The sequence below is a fragment of the Drosophila kikkawai genome, chromosome 3R, assembly GCF_030179895.1.
Source record: "Drosophila kikkawai strain 14028-0561.14 chromosome 3R, DkikHiC1v2, whole genome shotgun sequence".
NCBI lineage: Eukaryota > Metazoa > Arthropoda > Insecta > Diptera > Drosophilidae > Drosophila > Drosophila kikkawai.
This window is the reverse complement of record NC_091731.1, coordinates 6,034,472-6,046,861: the sequence shown is the minus strand read 5'-3', so window position 1 is coordinate 6,046,861 and position 12,390 is coordinate 6,034,472. Positions and strand designations below refer to the sequence as shown.

The following is a 12,390-nucleotide window of genomic DNA, read 5'->3' as shown; positions in this document are numbered from 1 at the left end:
TTATGTAATTAATTCAAGCCTACTCTAGGTGACGCCGCATCGAGGTCTTCGAGAAATTTCCCAACGCACGTGATTCTCGCTGGCCAATATGCGGTTCACTCTAATCACTCACCCGTCTCGCGCTCACGCACACACACACTCGCGTGGTCTCCTGGTGCTCCGCCGCTGGTCCTGGGCCGCGCACACGCTCTCCGAGATCGCCTGGTTGATCTCCAAAGTCGTCAGCCGGTGGCTGGAATCGGGCGCTCCTGATCGCCGCCGCTGTTGGCCTCGAGCGTCGAAGCTGGCTCTCGCTGGCCACTGGCTGCAGCGCATCCCTCCTGGTGGTCTCCTTGGTCACTTGGGATTTCCTCGTCGTCACTCGATGCTCACTGTAAACCGCACTTAGCAATCGCAAAAAAATCTGGCTCGAAGTTTTACATATTTTCCGCTCGCACTTCTGATCAAGTTCGCCACGTCCGCAAGAGTGAAAAATTACCATGCGTTTTTCAAGTTTCTGCAGCTCCGGTATTTTTCCACTTCTCGAAGTTTCGGTGCATTCCTTTGCTCTCCCTCTTTCTTGGGCGCGTGCCAATTTCCGGAGGTTGTTTTTGGGCTCGATCGTATGTCCTCTCTCTCTTGCTCTTGTACGGCGCTGGCTCCGTGGCCACTTGTTCGTGGTGAATATCTCTCTGCTCTCCGGGTGTGTGTGTGGGTGTGCGCTAGTGGTGTGAGAACAGGGGGGAAAGATAACTACCGATTATCGCTTAAGCTTAGATTAATACAATTATTATTTTGAAATAGTATGAGAAATCTTACAATTATTGCTTAGAAGGAGATATTCAAAAATATATACTAAGTTATTTACAAAGTTATTCGCGAGGGTTTTGTTTTGGTTTCGGCCCTTGGCTTGGTTTTTCTGCTGCTGTTGTTGTTCTTCGGCTGCTGCTGTGGTTGTTGTGGCTCTCCATGAGCGTTGGCAACTGTAGTTGTTGTTGCTTGGCCGCCGGCGCTGGCCGCTGTTGTTGTTTGTCACATCCCCCTCTTTCTTCGGGGGGCGTTTTGAGACGATGATCCCGTCGCGCTTTGTGATGTGAATACGGAATTCCTCCTCTCCGGCGTGGAAGAGGAACTTCCGGTTTCTCCACCGGTTCGTGCCCTCCTGGGGCCGCATATGCACGACGAGGAAGCGAGGAATGCGTCCCCCCTCGACCAGGATCCGCCTGTGCTGGGGTGGCAGAACCCAATCCTCGTCCGGCGACGTGGCTGGCGATTCGTGGTCCTCTTGGGACGGATTTCTTTGAGTCCAGACAGGTCGTCGCCAATCGGCGCCGTGGCGGCCGTATCGTCGCTGCTGGTAGTGGTGGCGGCCGTGACCAAGGCCGGCCTCTCCTTCTCCGACGGGTATTCTAGTACGACCCCGTTGGGGTCCAAGCTTTCCATGGCGTCTCCAGGCGGCACAGGTGGGGCTCGCCAGTGCGAGGTGGTGCGGGCTCTACGGGTTACATCTCGTCGCCAGGGTATGGCCCGATGGCCTCCTCTACGCACCGTATGAGGTGCCTCCAATCGGGGAAGTCGTACGATGTCGTTGCTGTCGGGGAAACAGAGATTTATTAGTCTTTTGTTTAAGGCTAAGACTAACGATCGTTTTAGTTTTGGGTTAGTTAGTAGAGAGGGGAAAAGGTTTGCTGCTGCATCACTGGGAGCGTTGAGTTTCCCCCTTAGGGGAGTGGGAACGTTGGGAAGGCGCACCCTCCAGCAAGTGGCCCCCACTGACTCAAGCTTTGGCTCCTGTCGCAGTGTTCCTTGTTGGCTCTCGCCTTGGCCAGGATCGAGTGTCACTCGACGTCTTGTTTGTAGCTTGTTCCTTGCTAATGTGCCGTCGTCGTACGGACTTCTGGATGCTGCTCCTGCGCTGCTGTCTTCGTGTATGCTTCCGCCGTCCTCTCTCGTGCTGGTTTCTCCGTTGCTTCCGCCTTGATGCGGGTATCCTATCTCTGTATCTCTGCTGCTGCTGCTTCCGCCTTGATGCGGGTATCTCCGTGTGATGCTCCTCTGCTCCTTCCGCCTTGGTGCGGGTGTCTCTGGATTCTGCTCCTGTCTCGGTACAGGCTCTCTGCTGCTTTCTCTGCTGGGTTTCTCTGCTTTCCGATGCCGTCTTGATGCGGTCTTCCTGCTCTGTGGTCTCCTTGATTACGGCTAAAATTCCTCCAGCGTCAGGTGTGTACTCTGCTCTGGCTGGGGGAGGCACTCGCTGCTAGTCGGGGTGGCTTGCATCCCGTTATCTGGATCGTTGCTTGCTGATTCCGGTACTGTGGCTTCGCTGTTGTCTGTTGGTTCTGGAGAAAACGCATTTGTTAAAACAGCAGGTAGAACTGGATCATTCTTGGGATTGGGTACTAGAAGAGCGCGAGCCTTCTGCCAGGCTGACATGGGTGCGTACCGACCGTACGTTCTGTGATGTCCCTACTCGCTGAAGCTTCTGCTGGCTCCGGTATCAATCGTTGCATTGAATATTTGACCCTCGATCTGTACCTGCGCGATGATTCTGATAGCCTGAACCTGTAAAATCTGTCCTAATTTCGGGGATTTCAGTTGGCAGTCTCCGGCCGCTCCCCGAGAGGGCGAAGACTCCACTCGTTTCCCGGATGGGTACGACGGCAACATTCGTAGGTGCGTATTCCTCTGCGTCCACAATCCCAGCAGAAGAGAATTCTGGGATTGTGACATGCGTATGCATGGTGACCCTCCTGTGCAGAATTCCTACAAGCAAAACTTAAATTCGGCACAATCGAAATGTTTCCCACTCGAGAAACTGGTTGCGGAACTGCAGCTGATGTGGGTAGTTGTCTGGCTGGTCGCGCGACACATGGGTAACTCGTTGGGGGTGCTCCTGCATACGCTGGGGTCTCGTACACGTTCCTCCTTGGCGCTGGCTGTGGTTCGGCTAACATCCTGGCATGGCTTCCAGTTCTCCGATCCCGGGTGACCTCGTAGTTTACCGCTAAATTGGTAAGTTGATCCAACGTTGTGAAATCGTGCCTCCTGGCGTACATCTGATACTCCGGTTGGAGATTCTCATAGATTCGGTCCAACTCCTGGTCCGCGTTATACCCCGCTCGGTGCATCAGTAGTCTGATGTTGACGAGGTATTGCTTGAAAGTTTCTCCTCGTCGCTGATCTCTGGCGCGGATCTCATCCTCGAGTCGCTGGAAATACCTCGGCGGCAGGAAGAGGTCCAAAAACGGCTTTTTGAAATTCGTCCACGATTCTCCTAGCAGCTGGCTCGTCCGGAACCAGTGCTCAGCCGTGTCTGTCAAAAGACCAGGGATGGCCTGCGGCATCTTCTCCACGTCGACTTCATATGCGGTGGCTCGTTCCTCGAAGCGCTGGATGAATGTAATGGGATCCGTGGTTCCGTCAAAAGTGATTTCCCAGTTCTTCAGCTTCTCCGCCAGCGTGGCTGCGGACATCTCCGACTTCTTGGAGAAACTATCCCGTCTTGCTGGATGGATCTCCAAGTCTCCGATGGCATCGGCGATACTTCTGGTCTCAAGGGTTGGTACCTGTAGCTGTGCAGGACACGGAGGGTGTGGACTCGGACTCGGTGTGCGTTGCTTTCTCTCCGTTAACGCGGCTGTGATCTCCGCCTCGCATTCCTGCAGCCGCTCGGCTATCTCCAGCACGTGATCGTCCCTATTATTAAAGGCAGTCAGCCGGCTTCTCATTTCCTCAACGGTTCCGGTGGCTTCCAAAGAAAACTCCTTTAGAATCGCCTCCAATTCTCGCTTCCGCAGATACGAGATCCAACGTGCGCCCATCTTGCTGTGAAATAATTAGTCAACTGGCAAACGACAGGAAAAATTGCGATAGGACGAGAGAAATTCTTAAGCGAGGGTCAAGCGACGTTTGAACTGGTTACCAAAATCTTCAGTGAAATATTTGCTTTTATTTGCCACGAAAATTCACTCAATGCCCACGTGCAACGACCACAAACTCGATGTACAACGGCGATTTAATTCTTCAGTTCTCCTCGACGATGATTAATTTTGTTCGACGGCGATTTAAATTTATTCGACGGCGATTCAAGCTTGTAAGTTTTCACAACGATGATTTAATTTATTCGACGACGATTTGAAATTTATTCGACGCTGGTTGAAACTTGTCAAATTGTTTCACGAATAAAATAAATAATAAATATTTATATTAATGCGTGGCCAGCTTGATTTTATTTCCTTCCTAGGAGTTGTATTAAAACTTGCCGAGAAATACATTTATTTCTCTCAGTGTCGACCGACAGTGGCAGAAAAGACGTTAACTTTCATCGGGGATCATCCCAGCATTTATTTGGGGCAGAGACATGGCAATGCGTTAAGCTTTAATCATGTGAGAAATATTTATTTATTAATTCGTAACAGGCTTCGAGAAATTGGGTCCACCCTTTTCTCTCAGGGCGATCAGGCTAGGCAGGAAAAGTCAACGAAATCACAGAAAAACATGACAGAGGCAAATTTATATTCAGACTAGAGGACCCGGCGAACATTATCTCGCCCCAATTTCGACTGATTAAAACAAATTAAATTGAGACGTTAAATTTGACGTACATGTCGAAACAGTACTGTTTAAACATCATCAATCGATACGCATAAAAATTCATAGAGCTGACCTTATTCTTATCTTCTCCTAAAATTTGAATTCAAAATTAGTTGAGAATCAAAAAGAAGTAATGACTTTTAAACAAACCTGTCGTTGGATTGACAAATTTTTTTGACATGAAATCAGTGGAGAGCGATATTTTTTGTTTTGTTATCCGGTGCAAAAATAAATAATGATGACGGCTTTCCCACACGCGAACAGGCTACGTATAGCTGGCCATGTGAAAAACATGGATATTCCAGATTTATCCCGCAGACTTCCAACGATTGGCCTTGCGATTTATTGATTGTCATCGCAAATGCCAATCGAACTGGGAACTGAATCCTCTTGAATTGGAATGGAAGATCTGTTGGAATAATCGGAATTCGTGGGATAAGAAATTCCTCTCCTTTAAATTAAATTAAAAAATGGCGCGGACTTCCAACATAAGTAGCTGGGAGATTGGTCAAACAACCTATGTTGGGCGCGTGTCCTTCAGTAGCGATGGCGTCACGCAAGTGAATGTACTCGTCCGACCGCAACTTCGACTGATTAAAACGAATGAAATTGAGGCGTTCCGTTTTTACTTTGACGTACATGTCGACGCAGTTTTGTTGAAACAAACGGCGGTATCTTAGCAGATGATTGTCAACATCTAGTCAAATCATCAATCGATACGCATAAAAATTCATAAAGTTGACCTTCTTATTCGTTTCTTCTCCTAGAATTTGAATTCAAACTTAGTTGTAGAATCAAAGAGAAGTGATGACTTGTAAACAAACCTGATGTTGGATTAACCATCTTTATGTTGAAGTGATACCCATCTTCTCCACGACAGAACAGCAACGGGTATTGAAGAGCATCATATGGCCATTATCCCGACGCTTCAAAACAATATCGCGTCATTCCACATTCTCGCCAAAAATCACCACTGTGACTTCATTGATGGAGGGAGCATTAAATTGTCTTGCATGGCTACCAGTGGGTCTTTTTTGTCAGCGCTGATAATGATTTTGTGTTCGTCATAATGCATTATATTCAATGCAGTTCATGCTCATGGAGAAGATTTTGCAATTGTTCGATAATTTCACGTTTAGTTGCGGTAAAAATTGCACAGCGGTGATTTAGTTCAACTGCCGAATCACCAATGAAATAGAACTGAAGGAATTTATGATCTTTGTTTTGTGGTGGTAACAAAGCACCCGCTCGTTGGTGAATTTGCCCTTGAATCTGAATGTTGGAATGAAATTTCGAAAAAATGTGAATTGTTCATTTTGATAATAAAGAGACGCCATTACCTTATAACTTGGATTGTAGCCTGATTGATGAAAAACCTCGACTCCAAATGACGTAATTGGAAAGCATCCGTTATATTTTTGTGCAAGCTTTAGGAAACTGTTTGATTGGGCTGAATTTCCATATAGTAGCGAATACAATGGCTCTGGTGGATGAGCCAAAACGCGCAATTTAATTTTGCCACCTGCACAGCATAAGCCGGGTGTTTCCAACCGAAACTTCAGTGCATTGCAATGCTGACATACAACAGACAATGAACCAATAACAACGCAGGTAAGATCCTTGTAGGATGTTTCAGGATTGTATGCGGATGCAGCGCGATTTAAGTTTTCATTTGCGGCTCGTCTTTCTCTATTATTTTGTCGGGCTTGAGGTAATCTTTGTGGAGCGCGAAGCTGTGCCATTTGGGCACGTATCGATGCATTTATTTCTGTACGTTCTTCTTGCGTCCGACTATTACGGGAATTCTGAATACTTATTGCATTGCGTAAACGCCGTCCAAGTCTTGATCGTCTAACAGCAGGCATTACTTCCAATTGTTTAAGCTCACTTTGGTAATGCTTCGTTAGCTTGATTTTTTTGTTTAAATATTTTTTTACCGAGTTCATTGATACACCATTTCAACGCAGCTATGATCTTTGTAGGGTGTTTCAGAATTTTACATACAACAGTGTGTCCATCTGTTGAGCCGCTAGCGACTTTTCCGGAAGGACTTCCCAAAATGTTCTTATTTAATAACCTTCTTCTGGCAGTTACAAACAACTGAAAAAAATTTGAGACAAATCGGCCCAGCCGTTCTCTTGTGATGCCATTAGTAACATTTTTTGTCTCCATTTTTATATATATAGATAATATCAGGAAAATATATTTATTATTAAGTTTTACTTTGTTTCATTTGGCGTTTTGGTTTCATTTATATTTTCTTCATGGCTTTTCCCTCGGTAATCGCGGGGGTAACAGGTTAGGTTAGGTCATGGTTATGTAATTAATTCAAGCCTACTCTGGGTGACGCCGCATCGAGGTCTTCGAGAAATTTCCCAACGCACGTGATTCTCGCTGGCCAATATGCGGTTCACTCTAATCACTCACCCGTCTCGCGCTCACGCACACACACACTCGCGTGGTCTCCTGGTGCTCCGCCGCTGGTCCTGGGCCGCGCACACGCTCTCCAAGATCGCCTGGTTGATCTCCAAAGTCGTCAGCCGGTGGCTGGAATCGGGCGCTCCTGATCGCCGCCGCTGTTGGCCTCGAGCGTCGAAGCTGGCTCTCGCTGGCCACTGGCTGCAGCGCATCCCTCCTGGTGGTCTCCTTGGTCACTTGGGATTTCCTCGTCGTCACTCGATGCTCACTGTAAACCGCACTTAGCAATCGCAAAAAAATCTGGCTCGAAGTTTTACATATTTTCCGCTCGCACTTCTGATCAAGTTCGCCACGTCCGCAAGAGTGAAAAATTACCATGCGTTTTTCAAGTTTCTGCAGCTCCGGTATTTTTCCACTTCTCGAAGTTTCGGTGCATTCCTTTGCTCTCCCTCTTTCTTGGGCGCGTGCCAATTTCCGGAGGTTGTTTTTGGGCTCGATCGTATGTCCTCTCTCTCTTGCTCTTGTACGGCGCTGGCTCCGTGGCCACTTGTTCGTGGTGAATATCTCTCTGCTCTCCGGGTGTGTGTGTGGGTGTGCGCTAGTGGTGTGAGAACAGGGGGGAAAGATAACTACCGATTATCGCTTAAGCTTAGATTAATACAATTATTATTTTGAAATATGAGAAATCTTACAATTATTGCTTAGAAGGAGATATTCAAAAATATATACTAAGTTATTTACAAAGTTATTCGCGAGGGTTTTGTTTTGGTTTCGGCCCTTGGCTTGGTTTTTCTGCTGCTGTTGTTGTTCTTCGGCTGCTGCTGTGGTTGTTGTGGCTCTCCATGAGCGTTGGCAACTGTAGTTGTTGTTGCTTGGCCGCCGGCGCTGGCCGCTGTTGTTGTTTGTCACATCCCCCTCTTTCTTCGGGGGGCGTTTTGAGACGATGATCCCGTCGCGCTTTGTGATGTGAATACGGAATTCCTCCTCTCCGGCGTGGAAGAGGAACTTCCGGTTTCTCCACCGGTTCGTGCCCTCCTGGGGCCGCATATGCACGACGAGGAAGCGAGGAATGCGTCCCCCCTCGACCAGGATCCGCCTGTGCTGGGGTGGCAGAACCCAATCCTCGTCCGGCGACGTGGCTGGCGATTCGTGGTCCTCTTGGGACGGATTTCTTTGAGTCCAGACAGGTCGTCGCCAATCGGCGCCGTGGCGGCCGTATCGTCGCTGCTGGTAGTGGTGGCGGCCGTGACCAAGGCCGGCCTCTCCTTCTCCGACGGGTATTCTAGTACGACCCCGTTGGGGTCCAAGCTTTCCATGGCGTCTCCAGGCGGCACAGGTGGGGCTCGCCAGTGCGAGGTGGTGCGGGCTCTACGGGTTACATCTCGTCGCCAGGGTATGGCCCGATGGCCTCCTCTACGCACCGTATGAGGTGCCTCCAATCGGGGAAGTCGTACGATGTCGTTGCTGTCGGGGAAACAGAGATTTATTAGTCTTTTGTTTAAGGCTAAGACTAACGATCGTTTTAGTTTTGGGTTAGTTAGTAGAGAGGGGAAAAGGTTTGCTGCTGCATCACTGGGAGCGTTGAGTTTCCCCCTTAGGGGAGTGGGAACGTTGGGAAGGCGCACCCTCCAGCAAGTGGCCCCCACTGACTCAAGCTTTGGCTCCTGTCGCAGTGTTCCTTGTTGGCTCTCGCCTTGGCCAGGATCGAGTGTCACTCGACGTCTTGTTTGTAGCTTGTTCCTTGCTAATGTGCCGTCGTCGTACGGACTTCTGGATGCTGCTCCTGCGCTGCTGTCTTCGTGTATGCTTCCGCCGTCCTCTCTCGTGCTGGTTTCTCCGTTGCTTCCGCCTTGATGCGGGTATCCTATCTCTGTATCTCTGCTGCTGCTGCTTCCGCCTTGATGCGGGTATCTCCGTGTGATGCTCCTCTGCTCCTTCCGCCTTGGTGCGGGTGTCTCTGGATTCTGCTCCTGTCTCGGTACAGGCTCTCTGCTGCTTTCTCTGCTGGGTTTCTCTGCTTTCCGATGCCGTCTTGATGCGGTCTTCCTACTCTGTGGTCTCCTTGATTACGGCTAAAATTCCTCCAGCGTCAGGTGTGTACTCTGCTCTGGCTGGGGGAGGCACTCGCTGCTAGTCGGGGTGGCTTGCATCCCGTTATCTGGATCGTTGCTTGCTGATTCCGGTACTGTGGCTTCGCTGTTGTCTGTTGGTTCTGGAGAAAACGCATTTGTTAAAACAGCAGGTAGAACTGGATCATTCTTGGGATTGGGTACTAGAAGAGCGCGAGCCTTCTGCCAGGCTGACATGGGTGCGTACCGACCGTACGTTCTGTGATGTCCCTACTCGCTGAAGCTTCTGCTGGCTCCGGTATCAATCGTTGCATTGAATATTTGACCCTCGATCTGTACCTGCGCGATGATTCTGATAGCCTGAACCTGTAAAATCTGTCCTAATTTCGGGGATTTCAGTTGGCAGTCTCCGGCCGCTCCCCGAGAGGGCGAAGACTCCACTCGTTTCCCGGATGGGTACGACGGCAACATTCGTAGGTGCGTATTCCTCTGCGTCCACAATCCCAGCAGAAGAGAATTCTGGGATTGTGACATGCGTATGCATGGTGACCCTCCTGTGCAGAATTCCTACAAGCAAAACTGAAATTCGGCACAATCGAAATGTTTCCCACTCGAGAAACTGGTTGCGGAACTGCAGCTGATGTGGGTAGTTGTCTGGCTGGTCGCGCGACACATGGGTAACTCGTTGGTGGTGCTCCTGCATACGCTGGGGTCTCGTACTCGTTCCTCCTTGGCGCTGGCTGTGGTTCGGCTAACATCCTGGCATGGCTTCCAGTGCTCCGATCCCGGGTGACCTCGTAGTTTACCGCTAAATTGGTAAGTTGATCCAACGTTGTGAAATCGTGCCTCCTGGCGTACATCTGATACTCCGGTTGGAGATTCTCATAGATTCGGTCCAACTCCTGGTCCGCGTTATACCCCGCTCGGTGCATCAGTAGTCTGATGTTGACGAGGTATTGCTTGAAAGTTTCTCCTCGTCGCTGATCTCTGGCGCGGATCTCATCCTCGAGTCGCTGGAAATACCTCGGCGGCAGGAAGAGGTCCAAAAACGCCTTTTTGAAATTCGTCCACGTTTCTCCTAGCAGCTGGCTCGTCCGGAACCAGTGCTCAGCCGTGTCCGTCAAAAGACCAGGGATGGCCTGCGGCATCTTCTCCACGTCGACTTCATATGCGGTGGCTCGTTCCTCGAAGCGCTGGATGAATGTAATGGGATCCGTGGTTCCGTCAAAAGTGATTTCCCAGTTCTTCAGCTTCTCCGCCAGCGTGGCTGCGGACATCTCCGACTTCTTGGAGAAACTATCCCGTCTTGCTGGATGGATCTCCAAGTCTCCGATGGCATCGGCGATACTTCTGGTCTCAAGGGTTGGTACCTGTAGCTGTGCAGGACACGGAGGGTGTGGACTCGGACTCGGTGTGCGTTGCTTTCTCTCCGTTAACGCGGCTGTGATCTCCGCCTCGCATTCCTGCAGCCGCTCGGCTATCTCCAGCACGTAATCGTCCCTATTATTAAAGGCAGTCAGCTTCTCATTTCCTCAACGGTTCCGGTGGCTTCCAAAGAAAACTCCTTTAGAATCGCCTCCAATTCTCGCTTCCGCAGATACGAGATCCAACGTGCGCCCATCTTGCTGTGAAATAATTAGTCAACTGGCAAACGACAGGAAAAATTGCGATAGGACGAGAGAAATTCTTAAGCGAGGGTCAAGCGACGTTTGAACTGGTTACCAAAATCTTCAGTGAAATATTTGCTTTTATTTGCCACGAAAATTCACTCAATGCCCACGTGCAACGACCACAAACTCGATGTACAACGGCGATTTAATTCTTCAGTTCTCCTCGACGATGATTAATTTTGTTCGACGGCGATTTAAATTTATTCGACGGCGATTCAAGCTTGTAAGTTTTCACAACGATGATTTAATTTATTCGACGACGATTTGAAATTTATTCGACGCTGGTTGAAACTTGTCAAATTGTTTCACGAATAAAATAAATAATAAATATTTATATTAATGCGTGGCCAGCTTGATTTTATTTCCTTCCTAGGAGTTGTATTAAAACTTGCCGAGAAATACATTTATTTCTCTCAGTGTCGACCGACAGTGGCAGAAAAGACGTTAACTTTCATCGGGGATCATCCCAGCATTTATTTGGGGCAGAGACATGGCAATGCGTTAAGCTTTAATCATGTGAGAAATATTTATTTATTAATTCGTAACAGGCTTCGAGAAATTGGGTCCACCCTTTTCTCTCAGGGCGATCAGGCTAGGCAGGAAAAGTCAACGAAATCACAGAAAAACATGACAGAGGCAAATTTATATTCAGACTAGAGGACCCGGCGAACATTATCTCGCCCCAATTTCGACTGATTAAAACAAATTAAATTGAGACGTTAAATTTGACGTACATGTCGAAACAGTACTGTTTAAACATCATCAATCGATACGCATAAAAATTCATAGAGCTGACCTTATTCTTATCTTCTCCTAAAATTTGAATTCAAAATTAGTTGAGAATCAAAAAGAAGTAATGACTTTTAAACAAACCTGTCGTTGGATTGACAAATTTTTTTGACATGAAATCAGTGGAGAGCGATATTTTTTGTTTTGTTATCCGGTGCAAAAATAAATAATGATGACGGCTTTCCCACACGCGAACAGGCTACGTATAGCTGGCCATGTGAAAAACATGGATATTCCAGATTTATCCCGCAGACTTCCAACGATTGGCCTTGCGATTTATTGATTGTCATCGCAAATGCCAATCGAACTGGGAACTGAATCCTCTTGAATTGGAATGGAAGATCTGTTGGAATAATCGGAATTCGTGGGATAAGAAATTCCTCTCCTTTAAATTTGCCCTTGCACATGGCGCGGACTTCCAACATAAGTAGCTGGGAGATTGGTCAAACAACCTATGTTGGGCGCGTGTCCTTCAGTAGCGATGGCGTCACGCAAGTGAATGTACTCGTCCGACCGCAACTTCGACTGATTAAAACGAATGAAATTGAGGCGTTCCGTTTTTACTTTGACGTACATGTCGACGCAGTTTTGTTGAAACAAACGGCGGTATCTTAGCAGATGATTGTCAACATCTAGTCAAATCATCAATCGATACGCATAAAAATTCATAAAGTTGACCTTCTTATTCGTTTCTTCTCCTGGAATTTGAATTCAAACTTAGTTGTAGAATCAAAGAGAACTGATGACTTGTAAACAAACCTGATGTTGGATTGACCATCTTTATGTTGAAGTGATACCCATCTTCTCCACGACAGAACATCAACGGGTATTGAAGAGCATCATATGACCGATGAGTCTCATAAACTCGCTGC

At 48.2% G+C, this 12,390-nt stretch overlaps 2 protein-coding genes across 2 annotated transcripts; both read right to left on the bottom strand.

Annotated features, from left to right (window-relative positions):
- LOC138928904 (uncharacterized) lies at positions 1-4,577 on the bottom strand. The gene is made up of 2 exons (XM_070287184.1): positions 2,380-4,577; positions 1-2,318 (listed from the first exon to the last, which is right to left on the bottom strand). Exon 1 carries the CDS (start codon positions 3,798-3,800, stop codon positions 2,571-2,573), a length of 1,230 nt encoding a protein of 409 aa, XP_070143285.1. The 5' UTR covers positions 3,801-4,577; the 3' UTR covers positions 1-2,318; positions 2,380-2,570.
- Positions 4,578-7,135: 2,558 nt separating this feature from the next.
- LOC138928906 (uncharacterized) lies at positions 7,136-11,459 on the bottom strand. The gene is made up of 2 exons (XM_070287189.1): positions 9,264-11,459; positions 7,136-9,202 (listed from the first exon to the last, which is right to left on the bottom strand). The coding sequence occupies exon 1, from the start codon at positions 10,334-10,336 to the stop codon at positions 9,455-9,457; it is 882 nt and encodes a 293-aa protein (XP_070143290.1). The 5' UTR covers positions 10,337-11,459; the 3' UTR covers positions 7,136-9,202; positions 9,264-9,454.
- Between the last annotated feature and the right edge of the window lie 931 nt (positions 11,460-12,390).

Bases quoted from the DNA above. Each gene is read 5' to 3' on its own strand.
- LOC138928904 (XM_070287184.1), bottom strand. From the start codon at position 3,800: ATGGGCGCACGTTGGATCTCGTATCTGCGGAAGCGAGAATTGGAGGCG.
- LOC138928906 (XM_070287189.1), bottom strand. From the start codon at position 10,336: ATGTCCGCAGCCACGCTGGCGGAGAAGCTGAAGAACTGGGAAATCACT.